The sequence below is a fragment of the Lissotriton vulgaris genome, chromosome 1_2 (assembly GCF_964263255.1).
Source record: "Lissotriton vulgaris chromosome 1_2, aLisVul1.2, whole genome shotgun sequence".
In the NCBI taxonomy this organism is placed as follows: Eukaryota; Metazoa; Chordata; class Amphibia; order Caudata; family Salamandridae; genus Lissotriton; species Lissotriton vulgaris.
In genome coordinates this window covers 193,122,518-193,136,540 of record NC_141686.1, presented here as the reverse complement: position 1 = coordinate 193,136,540, position 14,023 = coordinate 193,122,518, and the positions used below count along the sequence as shown (strand labels likewise).

Genomic DNA, 14,023 nt, shown 5'->3' with positions numbered 1-14,023 from the left:
TTTTTGATGCTTTGTCTATTGTCCTCTTCCTCTGTCTTTCTGTTTAGTGTGCTTTCCTTCTACTTTCAGTGAATGTCTGATGCAGTAAAATAAGTGGATGGCCCCAAAAATAAGTGCCCTTGGCACCCACTGTTACCCACCGGCTCAAATTAAGCTCTGTTTGTGTCTCTTTGCAAGACTTTGCACTTGAGTTCTAGGGTTTAAAACTCCCTTCTGAAGCATTCTCCTAGTAGCCTAGATCCAGAATTAGTAATCCTTATGCGTCATGGACATCACTTGGGAAAAATGTAAAGTCCAAACGCAGGCAATGCAAGCTCTGGCAGCCCAGCTCACGCCAAAGTCTATGGGATGCATTTAGCTAATGTAAGTGCTTTCTAATAACTTCTAAAACAAGCCAGAGGTGTTTAAGGTATTGGCAAAACGGCCTGTTCTAGGCTTGGGATGGCACCGACCCCTATTTAGAGCCTGGGGGTGGGTATGAGATCTGACTCCTTGTAGAGATCTACATGACACATGATGACACCATTTGCATCAAAACTGTCTGCAGCTCTATGGTCCAAAGACAGAAATCACTCTTCCGGGCCCAGTTGGTCCAACGCATCTTTTGTTCGAATGGTCGTGCGTGCTGTGACCTGCTCTTATGTATGTAAAGCATATGTGCAATGGTTGTATTTCTTTTATACCGTAAATAAAGTAACATTAATATATTCTATTGCCTTAATCTACGATAAGGGGTCATTTATCTTCCATAAAAATCTCAGAACAATGCTGGAGTCCTTGCAGCACTAACATGACTAATTTATTACTGCAAAACCATATACATTTAACTTCCTGCTAAGACACTCCAATTCTAGCTTTGCGCTCATGCCACCATCCCCCCTTCCCCTCCCCCCTCCCGATGACCTCATCATGTCTGGATGACAGACCCTCCAACGGTCAACAATGAATGAGGGATCACTGTTCACACTGCTACGCCTAGTTCATATTTCCTTTCAAAGCTCCTCTAAGCGATAATTTACTTGTCTTTCAGTCTTACAAACTTACTCATCTCCTATAGACTGTCTCATCCAGAATCGTTCTCTGTAAAAATTTTGGATGAAAGTCAGTGCATTCCAAATGTGTGGAACCTTCTCTTCCAACACCCAGGATCCGAAGATTGAAGCAGACTTCCTTCCTGCAGCCACTACAGGGTGGAACAACAAATAGGACTTGCCCTCGGTGCTTTCTCACTAGCCAGACACATCTGCAGATTGCTGGGTAGTAGGGGATATGTGTGCTCTATTGCAGTACATTAACATGTTGTCTATTCAACCTCCAACCTAAATGTATGAGAAATTACATTTCAGTCCGATGTGCATGAATAAATAGCACTCTATGGGCCATATTATCAAGAAAGGGCGATACATTATCGCCGCTTTTATCTGCAGGAAAGGGCCGCTAAAGCGGCAATAATGGGCTTGATAATTTACCCTTGTGAATTCCCATAGAAGCCCAGGTTCTGGTGTTAACCTGGGCTTCTATGGGAATTCACAAGGGCATATTATCAAGCCCATTATCGCCGCTTTAGCGGCAGTTTCCTGCCAATAAAAGCGGCGATAATGTATCGCCTTTTCTTGATATTATGGCTCCATATTATTAATATTATTAAGCAATATTTCCTTTAGCTAATATATCATGAACAAGGTCCCTTTAAGAATGATTATAATGGAAGAAATCAAGGATCTCAAAGGTTACAAAAGATTGTATTTTTTCGGTTTTACCGACGACCTCTCAATTGTTTTATCAACAGTGAAATCAAACAAAACCCACTTCTCTCTGGACTGGAGCCAAGTCCAACATCTTTATCTTTACATTTAGATGTGACAATATAACTTCCTGAAAGTGCCCTTATTCTGCCCTTATTCTGAAACGCGAACTGTATTTAAAATACTGTACTGTACCAGTGGTGTGATTGGAAAATCTTCTGTGTTTACCGTGATGACTGCCCGAAAAAGTTTACTATCTGGAATTTACTTTTAAAATAGAATTATAAAGTGCATATTATGATAAGTCCTTGCATTTCATAAGTGTAGGACATTGAGAGAGCTTCATAGCTGGTGGGGAGACCATGCTGGGGGGGCACATGGATTGTCATAGTGGGTGTAACAGCAGCCTTATGAAGGGCTGTCTGGGTTGTATACATGCACAAAATCTGAATGCTTTAGGGACCCTTAAAGAAGATGTTAAGTTGGAATTACTAACTCACTGATTGCCTGATCATGCATAGATATTGTTAGACTTTACAGTCCTAGGAGGTCCCCCCAAACTTTGTGCCTGCATCCCTCCATTTTTCTGATCTTATTTTTGCTGGTATTAGGCTTTATCACAGCTAACCAGTATTAAAGTGTGTGTGCTCTCACCCATAAACATAGTATTATTGGTTCATCGCCTGATGGCATCATTAATTTACCTATAAGGCCATAGTAAATTGGTACAAGTTCTACCAGGGTTTGTACTTTGAATACTACTATTGGGCCTACAGCATTGATTGTGCCATGCAATTAAGCATTCCTTTAACCATGCCTCAGGCCTTCCATTGCAGGGCCTGTGTGTGCAGTTTACAATGCGAAGTCGACATGGCAAAACAACCCTTTTGCCAGGCCCAAGCCTTCCCTTTTTATACATATGTCACCTCTATGGTAGGCACTGGCTACCCCAAATGGCAGGGTCAATGTATTTAAAAGGCTGGACATATGCTTTTAAGTTTAACATGTCTTGGTAGTGAAAAACTCTCAAAATAAATTTTCAATATTCCAAGGCCTTTCCCTCTCGTAGGGTAAGATTGGGGATACCTAATTGCATTTTATAAGTATAATTCTAATTGGGAAGAGATAAGACCCCCAAGACTGGTGTCTCTGGAATCACAAAGCTACTTTGCCTCGTCTTCTGCCACCACTTCACGCTACCACACACCTCTTCTACCACCATTCAATCTACCATACTTCCTCTTCTACCACCACTTCAAGCTACCACACCTCCTCTCCTATCACCACTCCAAGCTACCTTAACTCCTCTTCTATCACCTCTGACAAATGTTCGTAAGATCCATATTTTCATTCAGCACTTAACTGTAGGCCCTCCCCTCTCCTCACTTCTCATGCTTTGAATTTTTTGTTTGTCATCTTTCTTATAGTTCTCTTCAGACTGATCTTTCTTTTATGAACCATTTGCTGGAAGATGGGTAAAATTACCTTTCCCCGCAGAATCACAGAATTGTCTTTAGCCCAAAATGTCCAACTAAACCTTTACTGCTCCAAATATCACAAGTCATTCTTATAAGCCTTTTCTTCCCTAAAGGCTGGTTGTACTATTCAGATAAAAAATGACCATGCACAGACCCATTTTGAGGCAATGCAGACATTTAAAAAATGTGTTCTGTTTTCTAAAAGCCCAGGTGTACACCAGGAAACACCGGTGTCGTTTAGATGCTACCCCTGCCTTGCCCTACGTTAGCCATGACACTGCATTGGCTACCCCGGTGCTCACGGTCATTAAACCAGAGGCACAAAGAGACAGTGAAAAGGCCTCACTCTAGTTTCTTGTATCTGCCCTTTCCAAACTACCCTATAATGCAAAAGTATTTTGAACTATTTTGCTTCCGCAGGCCCCGATATCTTTACCAATGGCCTGGTCTGACCATAACCTTATTCTTTTCTCATTGCACCTTGCTGGTCCTAAATTGTTGGCTCCTCGCAATCTGATATATAAACCCTCTTGGCAGAAACTTGATAATTGCACCTTTCAAGACACTCTTGCCATCTCTCAACTTTATGCTATTCGCAGACATTGAGAAATCTAGCGACTGCTTTGAAATATGGATCAACCAGGCCTTGGATAAGTACATTCCTACAAAATGGACCCATCAGAAGAAAGCCCCGTCCCATGCATGGTTTGATGAGACTCTTAACATTGCTAGGAAAAACTGTAAAGTACTTGAGTGCACTTGGAGATGCGCTTACAGTCCCTCAGCCAAATTGGAATATAGGCAGGCCAGGAAAGCTTACCACAAACAGATACAGAAAGCCATTTTTTGCATTGTTAAAAGATATGGTGAAGTCACCTCAGACAGCAGACAGCACTATTGGGTCCAATACACAATGTGAAACTCTGACCACTAGTTTCATCAATAAAGTGGTGGGCTTCTATGACAGCTTTCAATCAAAGAGTGAGGCTATGTGCCTAAGGAAGGGAGCTTTGTGTGGCAGTGAGACTCATCTCTATCTGCCCTCCCACCCATTCAGATGGACAGTCTTCGGGTCCTGTTCACAAAAATAAAGTCAGGGTGTACTGATCATCCCTTCAAACCGCAACTCTTTGTTAAATTCCAGGAATGTTCACTTCCTAGTTGCCTTGAACGTATTAACCTTTGCCTAAGAACAGCACAGTTGCTGCAAGCCTGAAAACATGCGATCATCCTGCTACTGAAGAAACTGTGACTAGATGCCTCTAGGTCAGAGAATTATTGTCCGATCTCCTTGCTTCCATTCTAGGCAAAAGTAACGGAATCATATGTGAATACCATACTAACGCAATATCTGGAATCACATTGCATATTGGATTCCTCACAAAATGGTTTCAGGCCAAGAAATGAGATATCGCTGCTCTTATGGAGGGAAATAAAGAGGGATACTACCTCCTCTGCAGCTCTATATCTTAGAGATTCAATTAACGAGTTTGGGGTTACGACTATATGGGAAACGAATATAACAAAGACATCATTCAAGAAAATCATTAACAAAACCACAGCACACTTATCCATAGTAAAGGATAAAGCTACCCTTACAAAGAGGAAACACGCTTGGATGGTGCTAAATGGTTACAATAAGCAGGAGATACAACAATATCTAATAACTCAGTGGACGCAAAAAAACAAGCAGGTCCTCCTCAATGCGAGATTCGGATCCATGCCAGGGCTTTGCCATCTTCCCCCATGGGAATTTCAAGTAACCCAAACGAAATGCCGACTGTGCAATATGGGTGAGGAAGACATTCAACATCTTTTGTGTATTTGCCCTGAACTCCTCCAAGAGAGAAAATCATTGCTAAAAGCTCATTTTAACTCACGCGGCATACGGTCATGTAGGCAGGCCGTGATGAAATGTATGATCTCAAATGATATCATTTTAAACTCCGCCTTTCTAAAGTTCCTACTGCTAGCCAAAAAGAAACTCGGAGACGTAGCTATTTCAAATACTTAATGGGTTGTAAAGACTATGTAATGTCATTTTATATGATTTTAAACTGGAATTTAACTTTAAATTCTTCTTTTAGTTTAAAATGTTGTAAGATTTTAAATAATCATCATAATAAACTACCTTGTACCTTGTACCTTGTACCTTGTTTCAGGCCAAGACTCAGAACTGAGTCAGCTCTACTGTCCGTTACGGAGCAACTTAGAGCTTCTCTGGCTAAGGGAAGTATGGCTGCTCTCATTCTGTTGGACCTCAGTGCTGCCTTTGATAAATTTCCTGCTTCATCGGCTGCAGGAGATCGTCATTACTGCTAGTGCTCTTGCCTGACTCACTTCCTTTATGACTGACTGGTCTTTCCAGGCCTATATTCAACCACTGGCCATATTGGCCAAAACCAGCAATATCACTCTGGTGTCATACGCAGATGGCACGCAGTTGATCCTATCTCTTACTAAGGATCTCAGTAAGGATACTGGCAAATTTTGAGACAATCTATCTGCCATAGCCATCTGGATGGAAATTAATTGTCTCCAGCTTAACTCATTCAAAACAAAAATCCTGCTATTCGTCAGAGACTCTCATCTACGGGGAGACAAGTGGTGGCCGCCAACATTGGGCACTGCCCCGGAGCCCAAAAACTTTGTAAAAAACATGGGTGTTCAGTTTGACAATGTCATCTCCTTTGATGACCATGCTAAATCCTTGACAGGGACTTGCTTCAGCCTACTGCGTGGACTTAAACCCATATTGAGTTTGTTTGATTCCTATACCCGCCAGTTGGTCGTTCAAGCTACGGTTCTGGCTAAGCTGGATTATTGCAATAATCTTCTGCTGGGATCCAATAAGTCCGTCATCAACAGGTTACAATGCACCATGAATGCGGCAGTCCGCATTTTGTTTGCTCTGCCTAGATATAGTTCTGTCTCAGGCTTGCTGCATCACCTTCAATGGTTGCTTGTGGAGTAAAGAATCCAGTTTATAACGTTTTGCATCACACACAGGTTTCTTGAAAGGCACTGGTAAGGCTATTCTGAATAATCTTTGTCACCCCTACCTGCGCCATTCACTCCCCTGATCGAAATCTCACTTGTGTGCTGCAATTCTGTAGTGCTAGAGCAGGGGGGTGCTCGTTTAAGGTGCTAGCTCCCGCATTTGGAATTCTCTGCACCTTCCTATCAGAAATATCACCAATCTTCTGTCATTTAAAAAGGCCGTAACAACCTGGCTTTTCTGCTGATCTAGCATCCCTTCATGCATCAATCCTCTCCTCCTGCAACTAGCGCTTAAACGTCCTTTTGCCAGGGCAGTCATGCGCTTTAGAAAACATTAACATTAATTGCACACCTTTCTGAATAGCTCAGAATATGACATTGCATTTTAAGAGCTACGTTTATATTGTGCTGTACAGCAAACCCATGGATTAAACCCAGATCTGTGACTGGGAGTGAATGTTTAGCCATTGTGCAAACATTCCGTCCATCATCTTGTGTGTTTTGCTGTTCACCCTAAGTGGGAAGGGTATGCCCAGACGTGGGTCCTGTGCTCACCACGCCACTGGAGTCAAGCTATCCTGGCTGAAGACGGCTGATAGCCAGAAACCGGTCCTAGGATGCTTGATTCCGGTCCAGGGAAGACATGGCTTGGCAGTTCGGTCTGGACTGTTCCCAAGAGGCGCTGGGTCAAGACTGATTTGCATATGGCCATGTCTGAACTGGGATGGCTTGGTGAGCAAAATAACAATGGATTAAACCCAGATCTGTGACTGGGGTTGAATGTTTAGCCATTGTGCAACATTCCGTCCATCATCTTGTGTGTTTTGGTGTACAGCAAAACCATGACAAAAACTAATTTCTTCCTTTATTCTTCCTTTTCAGAAATCATGATGGCATTTCTCCTGCTACTTCTTTCCATGGCTGTGGGAGGTTTGTTCCACCTTTTAAAATGTAGCTTAGATTCTATCAAGTGATTTGATGAAATATTTGCATCATTCAGATACAAATGTATTTACGCAGTTAATATGTGTCAGACTGTGAGGCGCTGATTGATGACAGGGCAGGCATCCCATTTCGTTACCCTTGTGTTGAGTGTCTCTTCTATTGCTCTATGAAGTCTTGTGCAGCTAGTGCCCTGGAGGGAGAGTTTCCACAGTGTCGGGGGTGGGGGGGCAATGATGGAGAATATTTGCCTTCAGAGGGGCCCCATTCAGCCTAAAACCTATGTATATATGTGTGGAATGGGAGACTGAGGCGTCACACATCAGGTTGTGTTGGGGGCCCGATCATTTTGCATTATGTAACTGATCAGTGGGACTTTAAGGGTAACTGTGACGGGTGTATGATCATGATGGGGCTTGTGTAGACATGCGCTTGTCTTATCTGTTGCAGGAATTGCACTTCAAGCTCAAGGATTCAATGATACAGAAGGCACTGGTGTCTAAGCATTGGGAACCGTCTCTTCTTGACGCAGAGTGGGTTTGACGCTCGCCCTCACTTTTTAAAACTACGGGGTCGTTCTTAACCTCCAAATCCCCAATAGTAAAACATAAAGGGAAAGCATTTCACAACTTCAAGCAACCCTAAACCAGACCAGTCCTGAGACCAGACAGTCATGATCCTGTCCCGAACACGTGGCTCCCCGGGCCAGTCTTTTGCTTCTGCAAACTCAGAGGATCTTTAAAAATATATATATATTTTTTAGTTAAATATTTTGTATTCAGACTCAAGAAGAAAAGTAGAGATTACAGTCATCCAAAAAGGATGAGAGCAAGGTATCGAAATACATAGCTTTAACAATTAATGGGCAAACATTAATCATCCAATATAAAGTCATAAAATATAATCAATAATAAAATATAAAAAGTTAAGCAAAATACATTGGTTAAGTACAAACAACTTTATATTTTATAAAAAGAGAAGGGAGAAAGACCAGTGAAAGGAATGAAAAGAAAGGAAAGATGGAAAGAAAGGAAAGGTACAGGAGAGAAATATAGAAAATAGGACAGAGATGAGTGCAAAGACAAGAAAGTAGTGAAAGGTAAACAAAACATGTCAGATTTAAATTTCCAAAATAATTATGAGGAAGAAACAGTAGATACTCTGTGTTCATCGCAAATAAGATCCCAATATGTTAACAGATATAGTTTAGAATTATCTTTCCAGCAGGAAAGTATAACTTTAAAAGCAAGTGCAATAAAAAGATCAAATACCATAGGTTTTGTAGAATGGTCAAGAAAATAATCAACAATAGTGCCAAGAAAAACATTCTGAATTGATAGGAACATTTAAACCAAATGGAATTCCAAACGTTAAAAACATTAGGGCAATAATATATTAAATGAAGTAGTGTATCATTGGAGGAAAGACAAGAAAAACATAAGTGTGAAGTTGACTCATCAATTTTGTGAATAGAAGTGGATGTATAAACAGCTCTAGCATAATGATTGAGTTATGGTGGCAGATTTGAAGGTATTGAACATTTTCTGCAATAACTTATCACATTGTTGAACAGAGAGGAGCACAGGAAGGTCTTGCTCGCAGGTAAGTTCAAGAGGGGATTTAGGTTTATCGGGAATAGGAGCAGATAAAAGCTCATTAATGTAGGATGCTTTTGGATTGTGGACTCAAAAGAAACGAGAAGCTAGATAGTGTCATTGGTGTATGAGCTCCAGTTTTTTCATCACATTAGTTTTCTTTTTGTTTTTGTTTTTGTTTTTCGTTTTCCCAAGAGAATTTTTCCAGAGTTTGTTCAGCGGCTGAAAGGTCAGTAAAGAAAACCACTTGACCATTACGTATGACCTTGAGGCGAGCGGGCTCTTGGAGATAGGCCATACACCCTAGGTTTTTAAAAGCATCTATCATCTTCCGAAGCTCCCAACGTTTGTCCATTGTGCCCTTACTTAGGTCGGATTTCACAAAGAAAGTAAGGTTGTCAACAGTGACAGGATTATTGGGCCTGGCCTTAAATGATACAGCTTGCCGCAAAAGAAAATTGCCAAAATAAATCAAGAATGGTCTAGGAAATTTACTGTTTGAGTTTCTTTGGATCAGAGGCAGTCTGTGTACTCTCTGTAACTGAGAATCCCAGTCCCAATCAGCGAGATCCGTGAAGGCTCTTTGAAAAAGTTTCACCATGAACGCCCTCGGGTCGGACCCCTCCATCCCTTCTGGTATACCAAATAATCTGAGGTTTTGTCTTCGTGCCCGATTTTTCAAATCCTCCACTTTAGCTTCTAGCTTGGAAACTCTATATGTATTCTGTTTAACTGTTGACGTATTCTTATTAACATCTTCTTCCACTTCAACAATTCGTTGTTTTATGTCCTCTATATCCTTTGTCACACCGCCCAAACCTTGGCAGATATCTCTCATAGTTTCTTGCAGATTAGTATTATCTTCTCTTAACTGCAGATATTGTTGTTGAATCTCCGCTCTTTGCTCTAAGAGGGTCTGCATAGTTGATTCCATTGATATCTTTGTTGAGTCTGAGGAGTTAGAGGAATCATGTGAGACCATTTGAGGAAGTTTTTGTGCGGAAAAGGATATGGGACCTGCTAGTGTTTTTTGAGGTTTAATATTTGAGTCATCCGTCACCTTCTTAACAAGTTCTTGTTCAAAATTTTCTCCTGAGTTTTCAACAGAATTCCCAGCTGACAGTGTTTGAGTTTTTGTCAGACTTGATAATATAGATTCCGTGTCCTCATTTAGCTGATCAGAGTTGTGGGCTATTATTTCGAGATCTTGGTCTTCAGATTCGTTAGCCTCTACATTGTATGTAGAAGGAATAGGAGAGTTATTGAGAGTGAGAGTAGGAGAAATTGTTGAGGTTATTGGGGAAACCCCCGCTCTGAGCCCGCTAGTCGCTTCCGTGTTAGTTATGGTCGTGTGCCTTGATGTCTCTTGGTTTATAGATACTGTACCTAGACTAGAGTCAATTGTGGAATCTGTAGGGTTAGTTATATTGACCCCCTGAGTGCTGTGCACGTCGTCGGGGCTGGCGCCAGAAAGTCTTAAAGCCATATTCTTGACGCCTCCCTTTGACTCTATCCATCTTCTCAGAGGGCTATCGTCGATTAGGCGACTTTTCCTGTTTCATGGCAGCTCTTTACTAGCTGTCTTTAGTAACAGATTTTTTTGCTTGGTTTTAACCTTCATCTTAATTTTCCTTGATACAGTTTTTTTGTTAGTTAAAACTTTAGGTGTTTCGTCTAATCCCTCTTCTTCTGTTAATTCCTCGTATTCTAAATTAGAATCTTCATCTGATATGACCATAGATTCTTGAGACAGGTCATCTCCACTTTTCTTCTCCTTTATTTTATTTTGGTCAGTCTGTGATTGGGCATTAATATTAATATTAAATTCATCAACATCCGCCTTTTGGTTTTGAACCATAGGTTGTAATTCCTCTGTTTCTTCTGTGCTCTGAGTGACCCTGTTACCTCCACTCGGTATATCCTCTCTAGTCTCCAACTGAGTCTCCAGAGCTAGTTTATTTGTATCTGAACCTGAATTTCCGTTGGCGCTAGGCAACTTATCCGAGCCTTTCCTTCCATTCCTTCCATTCTTTACCTCAGCTTTGTCCACTACTACTCTCCCAATAGTCTTTTCTGCCAAGGTTAAATTCTTTGCAGGTAGAGTAGTAATTGTGTTCACATTAATAACTTCATCTTTGTCGTTCATTTTCCTTTTTGTTTTGGCCTCAGCTGTTAGCTCTGATCCTGGTTTGGGCTCGATACAGCCGCCTCCCCTAATAGCTGGAGCACATTTCGCATCATAACGTAAGCTTGCTTTGCTTGTATCGTCAGTCTTAGTATTATTAGCTTTATTTTTCCCACTGTTAATATTTAAATTTGTAGTATGTGCCTGTTGGGCCTCATTGTTAGTGCCTGACGCCATTGCTGCCGCTATCCCTGTTACCGCTGCCGCCATCGTACCTGTGTTTGCTTGTCTCCCTGACTGACAGGTCTTACGGCTCCGTGTAGACCTCGTCTGCCGCGTGGACATCAGCTCTTTCGTTGCCTCCGTATCCTCTGGTCTCCTCGGCGTTCTCAGCGTGATTGGGCGTAGGGTCAGGTGAGCGCCCAGCTGCAATGAAGACGCCCAGCTGACTATCCCCGCGGGCGTGCAAGTAAGGCTGATCGCCACGTAGCTCCAGGAGCGAAGCAGACTCCCGCTGCAGTGTCGGAGCAGAACCCGTATCATTGGTTCGGTTTTAGATCCGGCAGACGAGCACTCCACCAAAAGAAAGCAGGATAGCGGTGTGGAGCCAAAAAACTGAGTCAGCAATCCAAATCTGCAAACTGCAAGTTTTAACGCGAATGAGTTTTCCCGCTATGTTTTCTGCTGTCTTTGCTTTGCTGGCTTTTCCAAATCAGCCGTTTAGATGTAAGTAATTATTTCATCTGTTTGTAGCGGTCCTTAGGCAGAGCAGCTCCATGCAGCAGCCTTCACTCGGCGGTGTCAGCCCGCCATCTTGACTCCTCCCCTCCCGAGGCATATTCAATGAGCAGATTGCTAATTTCTTTTTGTGCACGACTTTACTCTAGTTTTCTATTTCTAACTTTTTCTGAAGCTGGGCTCAATTTGTTTCTATTTTCACTCTTTAGGTGTGAGTAAATATTGAGAAATTTAAGATGTGGCATGAGCAGTCTATCATGTAAGCACCTTCACTTCGCTGCCCCTTCAGCGGCAGCAAAAGATAGAGGGGTGCTCCCCCCTAAGGGACGGGAGGTTGCGAGGGTGGGGGTGGGGTTCTTGCAGGGGAGGGCGCGACCCTAAGTGTCGGGGGTGGGGGGTGAAAAAATGTGGAAAAAATTGATTGCAGGATTCGACTTTCTCTTAAAGATCAGTAGAAAAAATGTAATTATCACGAAAAGGGTAAAGATAGAGGGGAGCCATATGTACAAAAGAAACACCACAATATTTAAATGTTTAAACTAAGAATACTATGTTGGAATGTAGATGGCTTAAATAGCAAAATCAAAAGGAATTTAGTACAAGAAGAGATTAAAATGTACAACCCTAATATAGTTTTGGTTTCTGAGACCCATATCAAATATCAAGATCGAAAGCTACTATCACAACTAAGATACGAATTGGTTGTATACTCTACTCTAAACGAGACCATTAGGGGGGTAGCTATTTTAAAACAAAGAGGAGTTCGATTAGAAACAATTAAAACTGCCTCAGATGCTCGGGGAAGGTGGGCAATTGCACAGATGCAAGGTGATAATGTGAAACTGGTACTATGTGTAGTATATGGACCAAATATTGATGATCCCCAAATCTTCGAAGAGTTAAGCTTAGAACTACTTGAATGGGAGGGAGAAACTATCATTGCCGGGGATTTCAATTGTGTTATTGACTATAAAGTAGACTCCACTGGGCAAAGTAACTATAAAAGAATGCACAAAGTTAGAGCAGCAATCTTAGAATTAGCAAGATTGAACAATGTCAGACATGTATGGCGATCAAAACATCCTAGGTTGGCAGGCTTTACTCATTACTCTGCACCACACAGATCCTGCTCTAGAATCGATATGATATGGGCCTCTGATCAAACTATAGACAATAGCGAGATTGAAATTTGCCCAAAAGTTACTTCTGACCACAATCCCCTGTTAATTGAAGTTACAATTAAAGATCAAAACAAAGAACCACGAAAATTCACCTTCCCAAGATACTTACTCGTGGATATAAGATTCATTACATTAGTTAAAAAACATATACAAGAGTTTATTTCAATAAATATTAACTCTGCGAATATAAACATTGTATGGGATACATGTAAATGCAGCATTAGGGGGTTTGCCCAACAATACATATTTAGGCTAACTGCGGAGAGTCGTAAAAACAATAAAAAAAATGACCTCTAATATACTGGACATGGAAGTACAACTTGCTGAGGCAACACGGCACTCAAAAAACAATATAGAGAGGATTAGATTAAAGTTGGCGGAATTACAAGCAGGACTAAAAAAAACTCTGAGAGAAAGATATATCTCAAAATTACAAAAGTACAAACTTGATCAATACGAAGGCGGCGACCGCATTGGGAAAATATTAGATTTTAAAACTGCGGATAGAAAAGCCAAAACTAAAATCAAAGAAATAATAGGATCAGACTCAAACTCTTATGAACGAACGGATCAAATATTGAACCAATTTGTTAAATTCTACCAACAACTTTATACACCAGAGGCTACACCACCCAAAGCAGATATCATGCAATATCTTGACAAATATTTAACTTCACCTCGGGCGTTAAATACAGATGTACTCCAACAACTTAATTCAAAAATTACATTAGATGAAATAAAACGAGCAATTGATAATTTACCCTTGGGGAAGGCGGTTGGAGAAGATTGTTTACCTGTGGAACTTTACAAACTCTGTGCCCAAGAATTGCAGCCGTTATTAGAAAAGGTGATAAACTCAATTATTGTTTCCAAGCAAGCACCTCCATCATGGAAAATTGCTAAAATAATCTTTTTTTTGAAAAAGGAAAAACTGAAAAAGAATGTGGATCATACCGGCCGATCTCTTTACTCAATTCTGATGTAAAAATCTTTGCTAAAATCCTTGCTAATCGCCTACCTCCTATCATGCCAGATATTGTTAACCTTCAACAACATGGTTTTGTAATGGGCAGAGATACCACTACGCATGTGAACACATCAATTACAGCTTTTGACGTAGCAGAAGCTACCCACACCCCGCTCGGTATGATTATGTTAGATGCGGAAAAAGCATTTGACTGAGTGGGGTGGGAATATCTGTGGGCAGTATTAAAGAAAT

The 14,023-nt window shown here is 41.2% G+C and overlaps 1 protein-coding gene across 1 annotated transcript in view; it reads left to right on the top strand.

The window, feature by feature from the left end:
* LOC147734892 (C-type lectin mannose-binding isoform-like) overlaps nt 1–14,023 on the top strand; it is a 270,629-nt gene that overhangs the window by 9,827 nt on the left and 246,779 nt on the right. The window contains exon 2 of the mRNA XM_086953670.1: nt 7,106–7,153. Within this exon, the coding sequence (XP_086809796.1) occupies nt 7,111–7,153 (43 nt within the window). The 5' untranslated portion in view covers nt 7,106–7,110. The remainder of the gene's footprint in view (nt 1–7,105; nt 7,154–14,023) is intronic.